Source organism: Nannobrachium achirus (genome assembly GCF_963921795.1).
Source record: "Nannobrachium achirus genome assembly, chromosome: 5".
NCBI lineage: Eukaryota > Metazoa > Chordata > Actinopteri > Myctophiformes > Myctophidae > Nannobrachium > Nannobrachium achirus.
The window spans coordinates 9,781,056-9,798,162 of record NC_137814.1 but is presented as its reverse complement, the minus strand read 5'-3'; the positions used below and the strand labels follow the sequence as shown (position 1 = coordinate 9,798,162).

At 42.7% G+C, this 17,107-nt stretch overlaps 1 protein-coding gene across 1 annotated transcript in view; it reads right to left on the bottom strand.

Annotated features, from left to right (window-relative positions):
* The window catches only part of piezo2b (piezo-type mechanosensitive ion channel component 2b), a 202,797-nt gene that overhangs the window by 71,373 nt on the left and 114,317 nt on the right, over positions 1-17,107 (bottom strand). The window contains exons 16-18 of the mRNA XM_080726880.1: positions 9,792-9,940; positions 5,452-5,625; positions 1,395-1,675 (exon numbers count right to left, since the gene is read on the bottom strand). Coding sequence (XP_080583006.1) covers positions 1,395-1,675; positions 5,452-5,625; positions 9,792-9,940 — 604 coding nt within the window. The remainder of the gene's footprint in view (positions 1-1,394; positions 1,676-5,451; positions 5,626-9,791; positions 9,941-17,107) is intronic.

The following is a 17,107-nucleotide window of genomic DNA, read 5'->3' as shown; positions in this document are numbered from 1 at the left end:
GGGCTGATGTATCGTATCGGACAGTATTTGATTTGGTATATCGGCAACTACAGATGTGCCATTTCAAAACGTCACAGGGCGTGCCATTGGCAAGACAGTAGATTTGCAGGAGATTTGCAGAAGATTTTAGCTTGTAGGTCAGCTATTTTAGCTAGTGTCTGAAAAAATAAGTTCTGTTCTCCATAAAAATGTATAGAAAAAAAATTAGAAAGGCAAAACAGGACATATTCAGGAAAAGAGCTGTAAATACTGAAAAGTATGCAGTATGCAGCAGATGTGTCCCAAATCTGGCATCGGTCGGGCTCTAACACCGGATAGTGTTTCCAAAACAGTGGGTCACGCATCCATTTTCGTGGTCACCAGTGATATGCCTTTTTTTCCCCAAAAAATGTTGTCATTAATTATTATAATTTAAAAAGATTTTATAAAGATTTCCACAAAAATTCAAACATTGTCATGAGTTGAAACAAAATTCAAACGTTTAAAAAAAAAATAACAATTCATGAATAAAATAAATAATCAAAGACATTCCTATAGTAGAAAACAAAATGTTTAAGAAGTAGTGAAAACTATTTTCACTAGTTTGGGTGCCGGGCATTTCACATTTGGGTCTTGAGCTGACAAAGTTTGGGACCACTGCATCATGACTGTGAGCAGCCTCGGCTCGCTGGAGCCAACAGAAGATGGAAAAGGTCTGTACAGTGCATCTGTGATTCAAAGTGCACTATTGCACACTGTGGAAACATGCAGCTGTGATAACACAGGAGCAACCGATCAAACAGCGTTCAAACCTGGCAGTGCTGGGGGACAGATGTGCTCGGTCGGACAAGACAGAGAAATCTCTGATCCTTCAAGTTTTTTCTTTTTTTTTTTTTTTGTGTTCTGTTTAGTGGAGAGTCACAGAGGCAGCGGGCGGTGACATGCAGCAAATGTTCCCAGCCCTGGAATCAGACAGGGGACTCGCTGTCTGACTTTAGAAGGCAAGCATAGCCAATCAGGTAGGGAATATGGGAAATTGGACTGATCCATGTTGAGGACATGACTTTAGAGATACTGTGTACCGCTTAATGTGTGATTTTAGGCCAAAATCTGTTGGAGCAGTGTCCAAAAATGTGTTTTGCAAAAATCGGCTTGATGGTCGCAAGTTTTCATTGAAGCTCATTAAAGCTTGTATAAAATTTGCATTAGGACTTTAGCCTTATACTCCTTAGTGAGTGAAGAAGTGAGCTGCGCAGGATTCAGGATTCAGTGGCTCAGGGGTAGAGTGGCTGGTAGAGCGGTCGGATGGGAACCGCAAGGTTCCCGACGGAGGCGAAATACAGTATGTTTCTAGCCATGGGACTGGGCTGGCGCCAGGCCGGCCCCCCTCCCTCCCTCTCCCCCCTGTACCGTACCTGAACTGTGCTCGGTGGTGCTGGGCTCCGGCTCCGTCTTGGCACTGCAGTGGCGGCTGTCCTCCACGCTGGACTGGCGGCGGTGGTGGTCCGACGACGACGACACGCTCTGTTTGGGGGGCTTCACGATGCTGTCCACCACTTCCTCCATCAGTACCACCACCAGGGCCTGGTTCTCCTCCTCCTTCTCCTGCTTCTCCTCCGTGGCGGGCAGCGCTGCGTCCACCGAGCAGGCGCTCAGCATGGTGAGGTCGGCCAGGCTGCCGTCCGGGTGCGCCAGCCTGGCCACGGGGCAGGGGGAAGGAGGCGTTACTGACACTGATCCTCCAAGGACGTGTCGGCGAGACACGCGTGCTTCACACACCACACAATGCATGGGACGGTGCATAGCAGTGCCGTGGTCATTTTGTTTTATTGGTTCCGCAGAATACAAAAGCACATTCATTTCTTTCCCATAGAGATTTCCTAAAATATTTATATTGATAATTTTTTTAATCATGAGCATAAAACATTTCATTCTGTGTCAAAAAACATTTAAATATTTAATGATATTAAATACTGTATATACATACCGGTATAAGTGTGTGTATATATACTGTGTATATATATATATATAGGATATACAGTATATTATGTAAATTATATTTTATGACAGAATTATTCACCAGGGGCCTCTCTGGATGGCTAGGTTCAATGGTTAAATGGCTAGGTTCAATGGTTAAAATAATTTATATAAATATTTTCAGAATCTCTATGGGAAAAAAACTTATGGGGTTTCTATCTAAGGAACCACAAAATGGCTGCTACTGCTATGCCCTATATGCACGAGCAGTCGAGCACACACACATCAGTGTGTGCAATATGTGTGTGTAGTGTACATGAGCACACGCGCGTGTGCGTGCGCACACACACACACACACACACACACACACACACACACACACACACACACACACACACACACACACACACACACACACACACACACACACACACACACACACACACACACACACAGAAGGGCTCTGACTCATTCTCATGTTAGGATGGGAGACATCAGCCCTGTTTCCATTAACAGACCAGCTACTGTATATCAAGCACTGTGATCAGTAAGCAATGCACATTCCTTTAGCATTCTCCCCCAAAAACACATGGTCAGAGTTGACTTCACAGCTCCAGGGCCTTACTCCAGCGCATTAACCTGGGTCCTGTCCTCACCTTATCTAATTTAGAGAATAATTGTACGTACAGTAAACAGAGTTCTGAAAACATAATCTAAGCGGTAGCGTGTGAACAGTGAAGAACAGTTTGGGCCCATGCTAGTCCACTAGAATAACGCCACAGAGAAGTGTTACTGAATTATCATCCACGTTGTGGTTCTAGTGAGGGTCTTCTGTTCACATTGGGTAAATGGCAATGCGTAGGGGGGAGCCATTAACCACTTTCAACCTGGCGCCCCCCCCCCCCCCCATTTTGGACGTGTCATTGTAAGACCTACATGCTTTAATTTACTCTGTTGTACACCAGTGTCGCGCTGTGAAAAGAGACGCCGTTTTGCGCCACACGACAGCGTTGTACAACAAAGTATAAATCAGGCTGAAGTGCAAGTAAAACATTGAATTCCTCCTTCTCAGGCAATGGGAGGGAGGTCATAGAGGTTAAGAGGTCAGGGTTAGCTTGCATGAACCGGCCGCATACTATATATCGAGGCAAGCATTCAGTGTCTGGAGGTGAGACTTACTTGCTCGGCTGAGTAGGAATTTTTTGCTTGATGCTGCTCAGGGCAATAAAGTTACACAACAGAAGCCAAGAAGAACAGTGAAGAAAGAGACGGCAAGATAGAGACAGACAACCTGGAACTAACATTCACTTACATGTAAGAGAGACATAGGGTGGGGCCTATACAGTAAATATGCAGAAGGATTTCCAGAAAGTTTGTGGCAGGAGGGGGTGTTTATGCAGTGTGCACACACATGTGTGTGTGTGTGTGTGTGTGTGTGTGCGTGTGTGTGTGTGTGTGTGTGTGTGTGTGTGTGTGTGTGTGTGTGTGTGTGTGTGTGTGTGTGTGTGTGTGTGTGTGTGTGTGTGTGTGTGTGTGTGTGCGCTTGTGAAGGGTGGGAAGGTGGTTATTATTGAGAAGACACGGGAAACAGCCTCACACATGCTCGAGGAAGAGGTGACTCCACATATGGGTAAACTATCAGAGACCATATGGGGTTTTTAGGGATGAGAGGGTGAAAGATCCAGCGACCTGCTGGACAACCCAGATGGAGGCTACAGGCAACAGAACTCAAACACAAGGACATAATAGCCTACAAAAACATGTAAACATTTTATTAAAAACCTAGCCAAAGAATACCACCCGCATCACATCGACCGATGTGACTATATAACCGCGGGGATGAGGAAATCACTGGACTGTATTTATTTTAACCGGAAACACACATGACACCTTCATATGTGTCTCTGGTTAAAATCTGCTGCCGAGCCAATAAAACGAAGCTATTGGAAAATAAACCGGAACAGGAGATGAGTATGGAAAATTATGCACAGAGCCTATTATGTCAACAGGCAATAACAAGGACAGCTAAGCTACAGTATAGGGGTGTACTGTAGATCCATATAGCATCAGGACAGAGGAAGCCGACATTCGAGAGAGGTTGGTTGGGATTGGTTTGATGGATGCTATAGAATGCAGGCAGTTACCCACCTATTCATGATCAGATACACACGGCCATTGACTTTAGCATGGCTGTGAGAGTCGAAAGGAAGGGATGACGACGAGTGGTGGAGAGAAAGGTGGCAGAGCAGAGGAGAGGGAAGCAAGTAAGCACATCAGGAAAAAAAAGAATGGAGACGTGTCCACGACAACACATGTAACGGAATGTCAGGCGGACATCAACAACAAGAATGTCAATGTTATAGCAGCGACTGGCAGAGGTGGGTAGAGGAGACAAAAACTGTACTCATGTAAAAGTATGAATGACTCAAGTAGAAGTACGGTACAGAAGTAGCCATCCAAATAACTACTTGAGTAAGACTAAGAGTAATAAAGTATGTAGAAAGGTCGACTCAAGTATTGCGTTACTTACACATAATTGAAATGTCTATGGTATAAGTGCTTGTCCAACAGAAATAAACTATAACATAGCCTTGTACAATTTTAAATTATAGCCTAAACCACAATATCATATTAATACATATTCCCGTCTCCGAAAGTCTGACTAACAGAATGAAACAAACTAAATGGGTAAAAGTAACAAGTAGCCAAATCATTTGAAATGTACCTTTTACTTACTCCGTTACACCTGGTCGAATGTAGGAGTAAAAGTACATTGTTTTTGTCTTCAATGGTATGATAAATTAGAAGTACAATTTGTGACTTAAGTGAATGAGTACATTTAACTCGTTCTTACCCACCTCTGGTGACAGATGTGTGATGATGACACAAACCACAGCAAAGCACACAAGGAGATCCATTTACCAAGCGTTTTGATGGAAGAATTGTAGAGGGAGGAATCCCTCTGGGAAAGTACTGTCAGGGTCTAAGTGTGTCATGTAAAGACTTCCTGAATGGCATGAGTGTATTGATGAGTGTTGTGCAAAATGGCTGGTCCTGAATGAAATCCTACTGTATATGATTCTACTGCAAATCAATGACGATGTCAATGAAGATGTGAGCACTGTTCTTTAGAAGATGTCTCCCGTATCAACAGCTCATTCTCAACGGTTTTCCATTTGTCAGGTCATGTCCCCCAACAACCTTTTCATGGAACAGTTGGACCCAAATGGACCCCGAAAACCATTTATACAGTCTCAGAGTTATGGTGGTCCTTGCAAATAAAGCGTTTGAGAACCACTCGCACTAGTCGGACTCCTAATGTGCCATAGTGAAAACCTGGAGACTTGACATTCAGTAAGTTGGTCTTATGGTGATCAAAATAAGAACATTATAACGTTTGAAAACAGAATCTAGAATTTTCCACGGACGAGGCCAAGTCTTTGCCACGGACACAGTTGTCCATGTAGGGACATATCGAGGAACCCTGGCTCTCACCTGTAGATGGTGCTCTGCTCCTTGGCGACCACGGCCTGGAGGTCGGTGAGCAGCAGGAAGCGGTCGTGGAAGTAGTGCAGGTGGAGGATGCACACCAGCAGGAAGGAGGTGGGGATGAAGATCCGGATGAACAGCTTGGACACGGAGAACCTCTCCAGACCCAGGTCCTTCAGCCTGATGGAGAGACGAGGAAGGAGGGAGAGAGAGACAGAGAGAGGGAAGGAGGGAGGGAGAGAGAGTGGTAGTCCGTTCATTTCAGAGACTCGAATCTTTTCGTTCACTTCTCTCTCACATAAAATGAGATTTGGTCCAATAATTCGTTAACCAATAACCATTCACTTTTAGTACGGTACTTCCGGTTCCGCCCTCCTTGTGTAGTTCAGTCCAATACGATAATTTGTGAACGAGTTCTCTTCACCAAAAAGAACAAATCACTTTGAAAGAATCACTCAGGTCACAAACGTCCCAACGCTAATGAAAGGTCATCAGCGTGTTGTGACATGGTATTTACAGATTCGATTTGATGAGATGACATTATGTTGAGGAGAGATCAGTAGAGATGACATGACATGACGTGAGGTCATGTCATAAAATGCAATTACATAAAATGACATGACTTGAGAGGAGGCGACACGATAAATCACATGATATACGATGAGACGTGATGACCAAGTGAGAAGATGTGAGATGACATTCAGTAAAACACCTAAGGTTTGTTTGTTTAAGCCTCTTCCAGATCGAGATGGGTGGTGTTTGCCGCATAGGGCTATTTTGCCCTCAGTTTAAAAGTTTGGAGTGAAATATAACAATTTAGAATATCCCTTTAAAACACTTCCTCAAATATCTGCAAAATGAGGAGTTACAAACTCTGTAGACAAACTGTCTAGGCTGGAAAAGGCAAAGCTCACTTATTTCCAAGGCCGTGGGCAGGTTTCACTTTTATAAGAAATGATTGTTGATAAATCAAAAGAATCCTGGAACAGGAGATTGGCTTGGTGTGCAGTGACTGGTAGATTTGGAATTCTGAAGCTGAATGGAGGAGTTTACCCTGACCCAGACTATACAACACCAGCTTTAAACTGATACAAAATAATGGATAATGCGTACATGCAGTTCATAACTCTTTCCCTCTTGAATCTCCTTGATAAAAACACAAAATCCAGATTTATGTTTAAAATGTGGTCTAGAAGAAGAAGAAGGCATGTTATTTCCCTCCCTTTGGTGCTGGCCAAAAATGGAAAAATTCAGGAAAAGGTCCTACAAAACTATGTCTAACCTTTATCTCTACACCTGGTTGGCTGTCTGCCATCTGGTATTTATATGTCTAACCTTTATCTCTACACCTGGTTGGCTGTCTGCCCTCTGGTATTTATCCTTGGACTGCTTCATAATCTGAGGTAATCGCTTGACTCACTGACTTTTCCGCTTCACTGCCAAAGTTTTCTTACCTTTTACGCAGCGCGCGTGCGTGCGTGCAGATTGTACACGCCGGGCGACAGGGCGACATGTTGTGAGCTTGTAGATCTACTATTTTAGACATTTTATCTTTTTTTACATTTCTGAAAATATTTATTTTTGAAACATTTCACCTACTGTATAATGGCCAAAAATGGGGCCACCAGTTTGAAAGCGGTCTAAGATTGTCAGGTGCAAATATACTCATCTTATAATTCGCTTCAGGCTAAACACTGTATTGCAGCTGCCTCCAAGAGCACTGAGTCACCTACTGTTGAACACTGGTTTGAAAATCTTTCCAACTGTTTAGCCATGGAAAAACTGACTTGTACTGACCTTACTGTACTGTACTGTATGCCACCAAGTGGAAAATATGGACAGTATTTATTAAGGTCACCAATTGGTTTGCAGAGTAAAGATACAAATTATTTATCAATTTGCTTTTCATCCCTTTTAAAGGTGATACACCATGCATTTAAAAAGTATTTATGTCATATTGTTTATGTCCCAAAAACGTTTTTCAAAAGGTTTGAGGCTAAATTACCACTCCTGAATAGAGACCCTCTCTCATTTTTGAATGGCTCTCAGAGCATTTCAGCTGCAGTACTACCTTTGGCCTGAACTGCGCCACCCCTCCCAAAATCCTTTTGATAAAAAAATTGTTTTTGAAAAAAAAAATATATATATTTAAAAAAAAAAAAAAAAAAAAAAATTGTTGTTGATGATGACGTCACAATCGGCAGATGACGTCACAATCGGCAGCAAATCTGGATAGCCTGTTTTGAGAACCCGTGGGATACTTTTAACCTTCGCCTTCTCAAAACCAGAGAAAGACACAACGGTCAGAAATGGGACTTTGTGAGGATAGAAGGTGCTAGTGGGACCCCAAAAAAAGGTTTTAAAATGGGAAAAGTGAAATTTCATGGTGTATCACCTTTAATCCTCAATGTAATTGTTAATTCCTCTCCACACACATTTTGTGTTGTCACTGATGTATTATCCTACTACTCTCCTGCCAGTGAGGAGCCCCCACCGGGAGGACGTGGAGCCTCTGTTCTACTCCTCCCGCCCAACACTCCCTGCTGATAATTGTGTTTGTATAGACGCTCGTCAAAGCCGGACACACCGCGGTGGATTCGAACCCCTAGCCTCCGCGGGGGTGGGCAGGCACTTTACCGCTGCATCACCCAAGCGCAGTCTACCATCAGAACCGTCACAGCTTGTATCTGTACGGGTAACACCTGACACTGTGGTTCCCCTGACACATCACTGTGACATCATAGGTGACATCACAGTGATGTCAGATACTCAGAGCAGGGATCTCCATTTATGGGCATAAACAGGTGACATCACAGTGATGTCAGATACTCAGAGCAGGGATCTCCATATATGGGCATAAAAGGGATTGTATACCAGATGATGCCCTGTTAGGAGAACCACACTAACAGAATCCATATATGGCCAAGACAGATGGCAAAGACAGATGGCACTTTACGCTTTTCCCCCTTAGGCGTCTTACTGGTAATTATTAACTAATTATTGGAGCACTGGTGTGGACTATAACAGAAGTATTTAGAGGTAGGTTCTTGGTTTGTTTACCTATGGTCCTAAATTACTGAGGCGCTATACTGTCTCTATGCATTTGATGCATTACCTTGTGTTTTAAGTCTCTCTCGATTAAGAGTGTCTGCTAAATGCCGAGTCAAAACCTGCGTACAACATGAGTGAACGCCACTAGAAGCTGAGGTTAACCTGCATACAACATGACTGAACGCCACTAGAAGCTGAGGTTAACCTGCATACAACATGACTGAACGCCACTAGAAGCTGAGGTTAACCTGCATACAACATGACTGGACGCCACTAGAAGCTGAGGTTAACCTGCATACAACATGAGTGAACGCCACTAGAAGCTGAGGTTAACCTGCATACAACATGACTGAACGCCACTAGAAGCTGAGGTTAACCTGCATACAACATGACTGAACGCCACTGGAAGCTGAGGTTAACCTGCATACAACATGAGTGAACGCCACTAGAAGCTGAGGTTAACCTGCATACAACATGACTGAACGCCACTAGAAGCTGAGGTTAACCTGCATACAACATGACTGAACGCCACTAGAAGCTGAGGTTAACCTGCATACAACATGACTGAACGCCACTAGAAGCTGAGGTTAACCTGCATACAACATGAGTGAACGCCACTAGAAGCTGAGGTTAACCTGCATACAACATGACTGAACGCCACTAGAAGCTGAGGTTAACCTGCATACAACATGAGTGAACGCCACTAGAAGCTGAGGTTAACCTGCATACAACATGAGTGAACGCCACTAGAAGCTGAGGTTAACCTGCATACAACATGAGTGAACGCCACTAGAAGCTGAGGTTAACCTGCATACAACATGAGTGAACGCCACTAGAAGCTGAGGTTAACCTGCATACAACATGACTGAACGCCACTAGAAGCTGAGGTTAACCTGCATACAACATGAGTGAACGCCACTAGAAGCTGAGGTTAACCTGCATACAACATGAGTGAACGCCACTAGAAGCTGAGGTTAACCTGCATACAACATGACTGAACGCCACTAGAAGCTGAGGTTAACCTGCATACAACATGACTGAACGCCACTGGAAGCTGAGGTTAACCTGCATACAACATGACTGAACGCCACTAGAAGCTGAGGTTAACCTGCATACAACATGAGTGAACGCCACTAGAAGCTGAGGTTAACCTGCATACAACATGACTGAACGCCACTAGAAGCTGAGGTTAACCTGCATACAACATGACTGAACGCCACTGGAAGCTGAGGTTAACCTGCATACAACATGACTGAACGCCACTAGAAGCTGAGGTTAAGACAACCTGTACTCACTTCTCTTCATTCATGCCCGTCATGTTGGACCAGAAGGGCAGTGACGTCTCAAACTGGAAGGTGTAGACCAGGATCAGCACCAGCATGGTGTACATCACCACCGACATCCAGAAGTACTTCAGGATCCTCCGCCAGTACTCGTAATGCACCTGCAGAGGTCAAACACAAGGGACACATTTGAAAAACGTATGTGGTACCTTAGTAGACATACCCAGATGGGGAAGCCAGGAGTGTCCTTGGCCATGACAAGATGGCCTAGAAAACCGAAAGACGAATCTGCCAGTCTCGTCGTCATACCAAGAATAGTGAAAATAGACGATCTACAAGCTTGTGATTGTGTTGTGAGCTTGCACACACAATTCTTTGGTTATTTCTGAATTATTTTAATATTTGCCCCCAAAATAGGGACAATACTAGGGGTGGGCAATTATTTTTTCCATGGGGCCACATGGACAACAGAAAATATTGTGGAGGGCCGGGCCAAAAGGCAGTGCCACTTTAGCCATTTTAATGGGTAAGGTAAGGCAGGTCGTCTTGACTTGTAACCAGTCTGACCACCTGCTTGTTATTGAGACAACATCCATGATCACGCACACGTGCTGATGAACGCATTGCGTCCATATGTATGTGAATAAAAAACGTAAAAATAAAAGAATTGCAGCTTTAGTCTAGCCTAGTAAATGACCAACTTCCTTTATCCAGGAGGATGGTTTCCGGAAGAGGGCGGGTACGAGGCTAGCTTTAGTCCATGTATGAGGTAAAATTAGAAAATGTGTTTATTTTGTAATTTGCCATTAACTCTACAAGGGCCGGTCAGAGTGAACCAAAGGGCCGCATACGGCCCCCGGGCCGCACAATGCCCAGGTCTGGACAAAAGGGTACCTGTGGTTAATGCAACTAAATGCGAGGTAAAGAACTAAGCACACCATAGTGTAACTGCCACTGTGATGGTGGGCTGTTAGTTTGGAAATTAACAGGCTTATTATACATAATGTAGGCATAAGTACTCACTTATTATCAGCACATTTAATTAACTTTTCAGCCTTTGAGTCAGCATACATTTTTCCAAATGCGAACTATGTATGAGAAAATTAGAAACGTAGACAGTGGTGGAAAAAGTACTGAAATGTTTAGTAGTCAAGTATCAATACCGCAATGTAGATATACTCTGTTACGAGTAAAAGTCTGGAATTCAAAATGTACCTACCGGTAAGTAAAAGTGTACTTACAGCACAACATTAAAAGTACACATTATGCAGAATGTCCCAATTCAGAAAGTATAAATGTATAAATAATTTATAAAATCCTGATCGGCTATTTGCAAATGGCAAATGCATGTTTTGTAATAATAATCCAAATCTACAAAGTAACTACTAGTAACTAAGTTTTCAAATAATGGTAAAGTGAAGTAAAAGTATAATATTTGCCTCTGAGCCGTTAGCGTAGTAGAAGTAAAAGTACTGAAAGATTCAAATGCTCAAGTAAAGTAAAAATGACTCAAAATTGTACACAGTGTATAGTAAGTACTTAAGTTACTTTCCACCACTGAACATAGAGCACAGGTGCACGCAGGACAAACAGAAATCAACATAATAAATAATAGTCTGCACACTAATACTTGCTGCCCCTGTTTATTGTGAGAACTATTTACGAGGGGCCACAAAGTTGTAAGTACCGTTGCAGTGCAGAGCTATAGTAACAGTCAGGATAATGCATTATTCACATCATTTATTTGTCATCACATCGTGCATCCTGCTCCAACTGCCCTTTCAAGCATTATGCTACAGCTGCAATCCCCAACGTATTGCAATAAATGAAATGCTATTTTAGCCAATTTGTATGGTAGACTATGGTAATACAATAGAAGAGGTAGACTCCCTACTTTTCTATTGAGAATATTTAGACCCTGGTGTCTATTGTATTTGGATAGGCTGTAGACATTTAGTCTTCCACACAGCAAACTTGTGTTTAAATTCCGTGGAAGGATATGAATCTTATCTTATGCTTTAACAATGCCATCAATAGGATGCGATGGGTCTAGACTCTAGCTCTCCCCACAGTCTAGATTCTAGACTGTGGGGAGGCAACAGCAAGGATTCTTTCACGGTTTGATGCCATGCACGAGGCCCTTGGCTTGGGGAGTTTTACCTTAATGTTTCTGTTTTGTAGCACTACACTTTCCTTTTTTTTTCACATGATGTTTTATTAAAAAGCAGATTTGTTGCATCTTCACAAACCTCTGTGGACATTCCCCATTTTGTGTTTGGTGTGCAAGCTTTCCTTTTGCCCTTTGGGGAAAATCCTGCACTTGTATTCGACCTCCCACACTCATGTACTCAGCCTCCCACCCTCATGTAGCTAGCCTCCCACCTTCATTGCTTCATACTCTTTGCCAGAGCCTTGTTGTACCACCCCCCCCCCCCCCCCCCCGCTCCCCAACCCACCTGGCTCGAGTCCATGCCCTCCTCTTGCTCTCTGCCACTTCACTACAACAGGCCAAAGAGCGATGCATGGGGGAGTGTTTGTTTTCCTTAAGAAGGAGGTCATGCAGTGATGATATAAGGTATGCGAGCTCTGCAGGAGCCAACTAAATGCCTCCTCGAGGTATTCACTTCTTTAGGAGTAAACGTGGGGCGCCTCCTTGAGGTACCACAGCTCTGTGAACAGCTCCTCAAAGCAAGTTAACATTTCAAGGTGTTGCAAGGTGCATGGTTCTTAAAGCAAATAGGACACTAGTCCAACTGGCGAGACATATCACCAATTTCACTCACAAGACTACTGTATGAGCTAGGCTGCCACTGTATATTTTCTTTTTCTTTCAATTCCAACCATGGTAATGAAGGGTGAGTTTTCTGCTGGTTTTGGCCATGTTTATATTTCCTACATCAAATGACATGGAAAGAATGCACGTGGCAAAGTATCGAGGGTGTGCAGCAGGTCCATCTTTGGAAAACCATGTTTTCACCATCACTGTCGACCCACATCAGTTACAACAACCGTGCAGTGTTGCCAGATTCTGCGAGAGAAATAAGCAACCAGGTCTATGAAATCAAGCCCAAAAGAAGCGACTAGGCCACATGAGCACTTCAAACCCATATACGTTGGCTGTTTGAAATCTAGATCTAGAAGCTTGTTGTGAGGTTATATTTAAAAAAAAATGATATACTGTACTTAAAATGTTTTAACAACAATAATCTGGTACGGGGGGGTCCCTGACTGTCCCCTGACTCAAAGGTTCTGTATTAGATTTTATCTCAGTTAAAGTACAAAAGCATTTCTTTCCATCAAAGTTTTCAAAATTCAAATTCGTCTTCAATGGAAACCATCGACATAAAGTAGATACAAAGCAATGCTCAGCGTTTGTAGCTGCTACAAAATCTACAAATACAAGTTGATCTGGCTTCAAATGCAGCTACAAAGCTAAAAAATGACCAAACAGAGCGCTGCTCCACTAGCTTTGAAGCTGCACGCACCTCGCTAACAAAACCTGACGGTTAATAAATAGACCTACTGTACTGTACTGTACTGTACTGTACTGTTTAAAGAGGTTATTTTAATCAGCGATCACAAACGTGCGGGTGCGCATGACCGCACCGATCCACGGCACACCCCTGCTTGTCACAATTATTACTCGCATAATTGCAATTATTTGAGATAATCGCAATTAGTTCACATTTTTTGTCATAATCATCACTGTGTTGAAAAAAAATAATCATCAAACATTTAAAAAAAATTGTGGCGATAGCAGATCTACAAGCTCAAAACTTGGGCTATTTCCACTACTCATGTTTCTTTTTATTTGTGTTATTACATTTTATTCATGTTATTACATGTACTGTAAGGTGTTATATCATATCATATCTGCCCTCTGTACCTTTTGTTAACGAAGCCTAAAAGCCGAACAGAAATGTACATTTTATTCTGGAAATGAACAGTTAGCCCTGCGACCCGATTCTGCATAAGCAGTTGAAGATGGATGAATGGATGGATGTTCAGCGACAGTAACACAATTAATTATGTTAATCGTAATTATTTGAGCGACTATACAAACATAGTGCATAGTGTGCACGCATACCGTAAGTTGAACATTTTGATGCAGGAACCAAGCACACATGCACCACCTACTGTACATTATTGTTGGTCATTGTTTGACAGTGTATTGCTGCTACATTCTTCTTCTTCTTTATTATTATTATTTCTTTGTTGTTTTACTATCACTGCTAGAAGGCTGGGAAGAGGAACCTAAAATCAAATAATTTAACTTTAATGTGCAAAAAAACCCTAGAGAGAACTTGAGCGTGGCGATTCATAGTTTAGCAACGCTGAGTAATACTATGTAAATATAAATCTGTGTTGGAACTGGGTGATAGTGATAGTGTGCTGCTGTACGTGACCTATGCACTCTTTGATTTTAACAGCCTTTTAATGTACAAACTTGCACAGAGTTATACACGGGATAGAGGACATTTGTATTTAGGAGGATTGTGTTTTATGGTGGGTGCGGATACCGGTATAAAGCAGTCAGGATGTATGATGTATGTATGGTGAGCTGGTGTTCTTACACCAACTTTATGGGCTCTGAAAAAACGTCAACGTCAGCAACTTGTATCATTGAGAAATCGAAATTGGAAGCCGGACAACATTTTGCCTCAACGCCTCAGAGCATTTTGACCCTGTGTGTGTGTGTGTGTGTGTGTGTGTGTGTGTGTGTGTGTGTGTGTGTGTGTGTGTGTGTGTGTGTGTGTGTGTGTGTGTGGTGGGTGTGTGCAATGAATGCATGCATTTTTGTGCTGTGTATGTGTGTACATGTGTGCACGGCAGGAGTGGACTGGACATCTGTCATACCGGGCATATCCCCAGTGGGCTGACCATTAGTGGGCTAGTGGGTCAAAAAGAAAATTTGCCCGTTTTAGGATAATTAGGGTAATTTTGGTCTGGGCAGTCCCACCCAAACACAACTGATGCAAGCCCACAACGCGTTGCTGTATCTTCTAAGTTTGGTTCGTGCCGGTTGTGGTGGGCCTGTGGGGACTGCCCATAAGTCCGAAATCTCATTAGTCCTACATCTCATTAGTCCGAATTTAGTTAGGGTTAGGTTTAGGCATAGTTTTACTGAGGTTAGGGTATAGGGTTTGGGTTAGGTTTAGGCATAGTTTTACTGAGGTTAGGGTTAGGGTTAGGTTTAGGTTTAGGCATAGTATTTTTCACCAGGTTAACAATACAACCAGTGTTTCTTCTTCAGCTTGTAGAAGACCCCCTAGGGGTCCCAGACACCCTGTTGAAGAACCCTGACTTAAGTCCTATAAAAAATTATTGAATGAGAAACGTTCAAAAACAGCTGATTTACACGTTCAGAACACGTCGCGTTTGCGTATACGATTATTGTGAAGATGTCTTTGTTGACAATTTACACCGAAATTAAATGTTACATTTTCCTCCCACTCACACCAACAGTACAGTCCAGAACCACAATGGAAATGAGCCCTGGGCTTCATTATGTTTTATCCTCTTGACAAATATTGAACAGAATGTACAGTGTGATGCCCCGTGGTTAGGCTTATATTATTTACATACAGTATCGTTGCTGTTGGGCAGAGACGTTTTATTGTTTTTCTTCCGTAAATGAATGCCCTACTACTTGATCATACCACAGTGTCGAGCAAAAATAGCAAAAGAATAGAAGATCCACAAGCTCAAAACAGATCTGTTATTTTTGCTATTTTAGAATTTGAATCCTGAAAAATAACAGTTTTGCACATAATGAGGGTTCCGCCCCGACAGCAACGTGTGCCTTGCTCAAGCCGAGGGCACATTAGCGGTGGTTGCCAGCCCACATGAGAGCACACGCTCCTGACAGACAGGGGTGTCGCACCAAATTCTGGGCCCCGGGGTACAAGGATTCACTGTGGGGCCCCTGTGCTTTAACTATTGAAAAATAGCAGATATACAAGCTCACAGCGCGGCACCGAGTGCCGCGCTGCGAGCTTGTAGATCTGCTATTTTTTGAAAAATCATGAAAATCTTTGAATAATTTCAAATCCTTCTAAGGTTTTTTGAAAAATCTATGTTTCGATGTCAGTGGAGCGCAAACCTTTTCATGTGAAGGACCCCCCAAAATGATATGTATTTGGCCACGGACCCCCCATCTCAAAATATTTAGTTCCAGGGACCCCCCCTCCCAGAAGCAAAATTTGAGTTACAAATGTTCGCTTAAAAAATACATATATTCAAAGATTTGCACACATTTTCAAGACTTTTCAAAAAATAGCAGATCTACAAGCTCGCAGCGCGGCACTCGGTGCCGCGCTGTGAGCTTGTATATCTGCTATTTTTCAATAGCTAAGTATAAAATAATTAAGGCCCCTCCACCACCTTGGGCCCTAGTAACTCAGTCCCACTTTCCTACCCCTTGTGACGTCCCTGCTGACAGAACCAGTTCATTACTCACACAGTGTACTCTCTGCCCCCAGGCCCAGGCGGCGCTCCCAACGGTTTGCACACCTGTTTTAACATTAATGTGTGTTGTTCGCTCTAGTGTTGATCTCGTCTCCCTGAGCGAGACACATTTGACACATTTAATTCGTTTTCCATAACTGCAACAGTGTAGCGGTTAGAGCAATTCGTGGGTTCAAAACCTGCCTGGGGTCAATGTCGGCAAGGGCATGCGATGTAAAGCCAAGCACTAATACAAATCAGGCATTGTGATGTCATCGCGGCTCGCCAAAATACATTTCAGTCGACTAAATCAACCGTAAAATTAGTTGACCTTCTTCTGATATTTAGTCCACTAAAACTAGACTCAAACTAAAACATTTTAGATGACTAAAATATGACACTAAATGTAATTTTATTCCAAAGACTATGACTAAAATTAAATCTAAATTTGCTGTCAAAATGAACAAGCTGTTACACTGCACATGCTTGGGTTGGTGTGTACTGCAGCAGTGTAAAGTAACTGTACAGTACTTAAGTGAATGTACAATTTTGAGGTATTCACACTTTATTCCAATTTCCAATACTTTTACTTCCACTCCACTACATCTCAGATCAAAATATTGTACTTTTACTCCACTACATTTATTTGAAAACTTTAGTCACTACTAGTTACTTTGCAGACATTAGAATATGACAAAACATACATTAACCACTTTAGCCCTATTTTATACCTAGGCTATTTGAAAATAGACGCGTCGCGATGCGACACGTTGAGAGCTTGTAGATCTGCTATTTTCAAACATTGTGTACTTTTACTTTTGGTACTTTAAAAGTAATTTTCATACTTTTACTCAAGTACATTTTGAATTCCGGACTTTTAC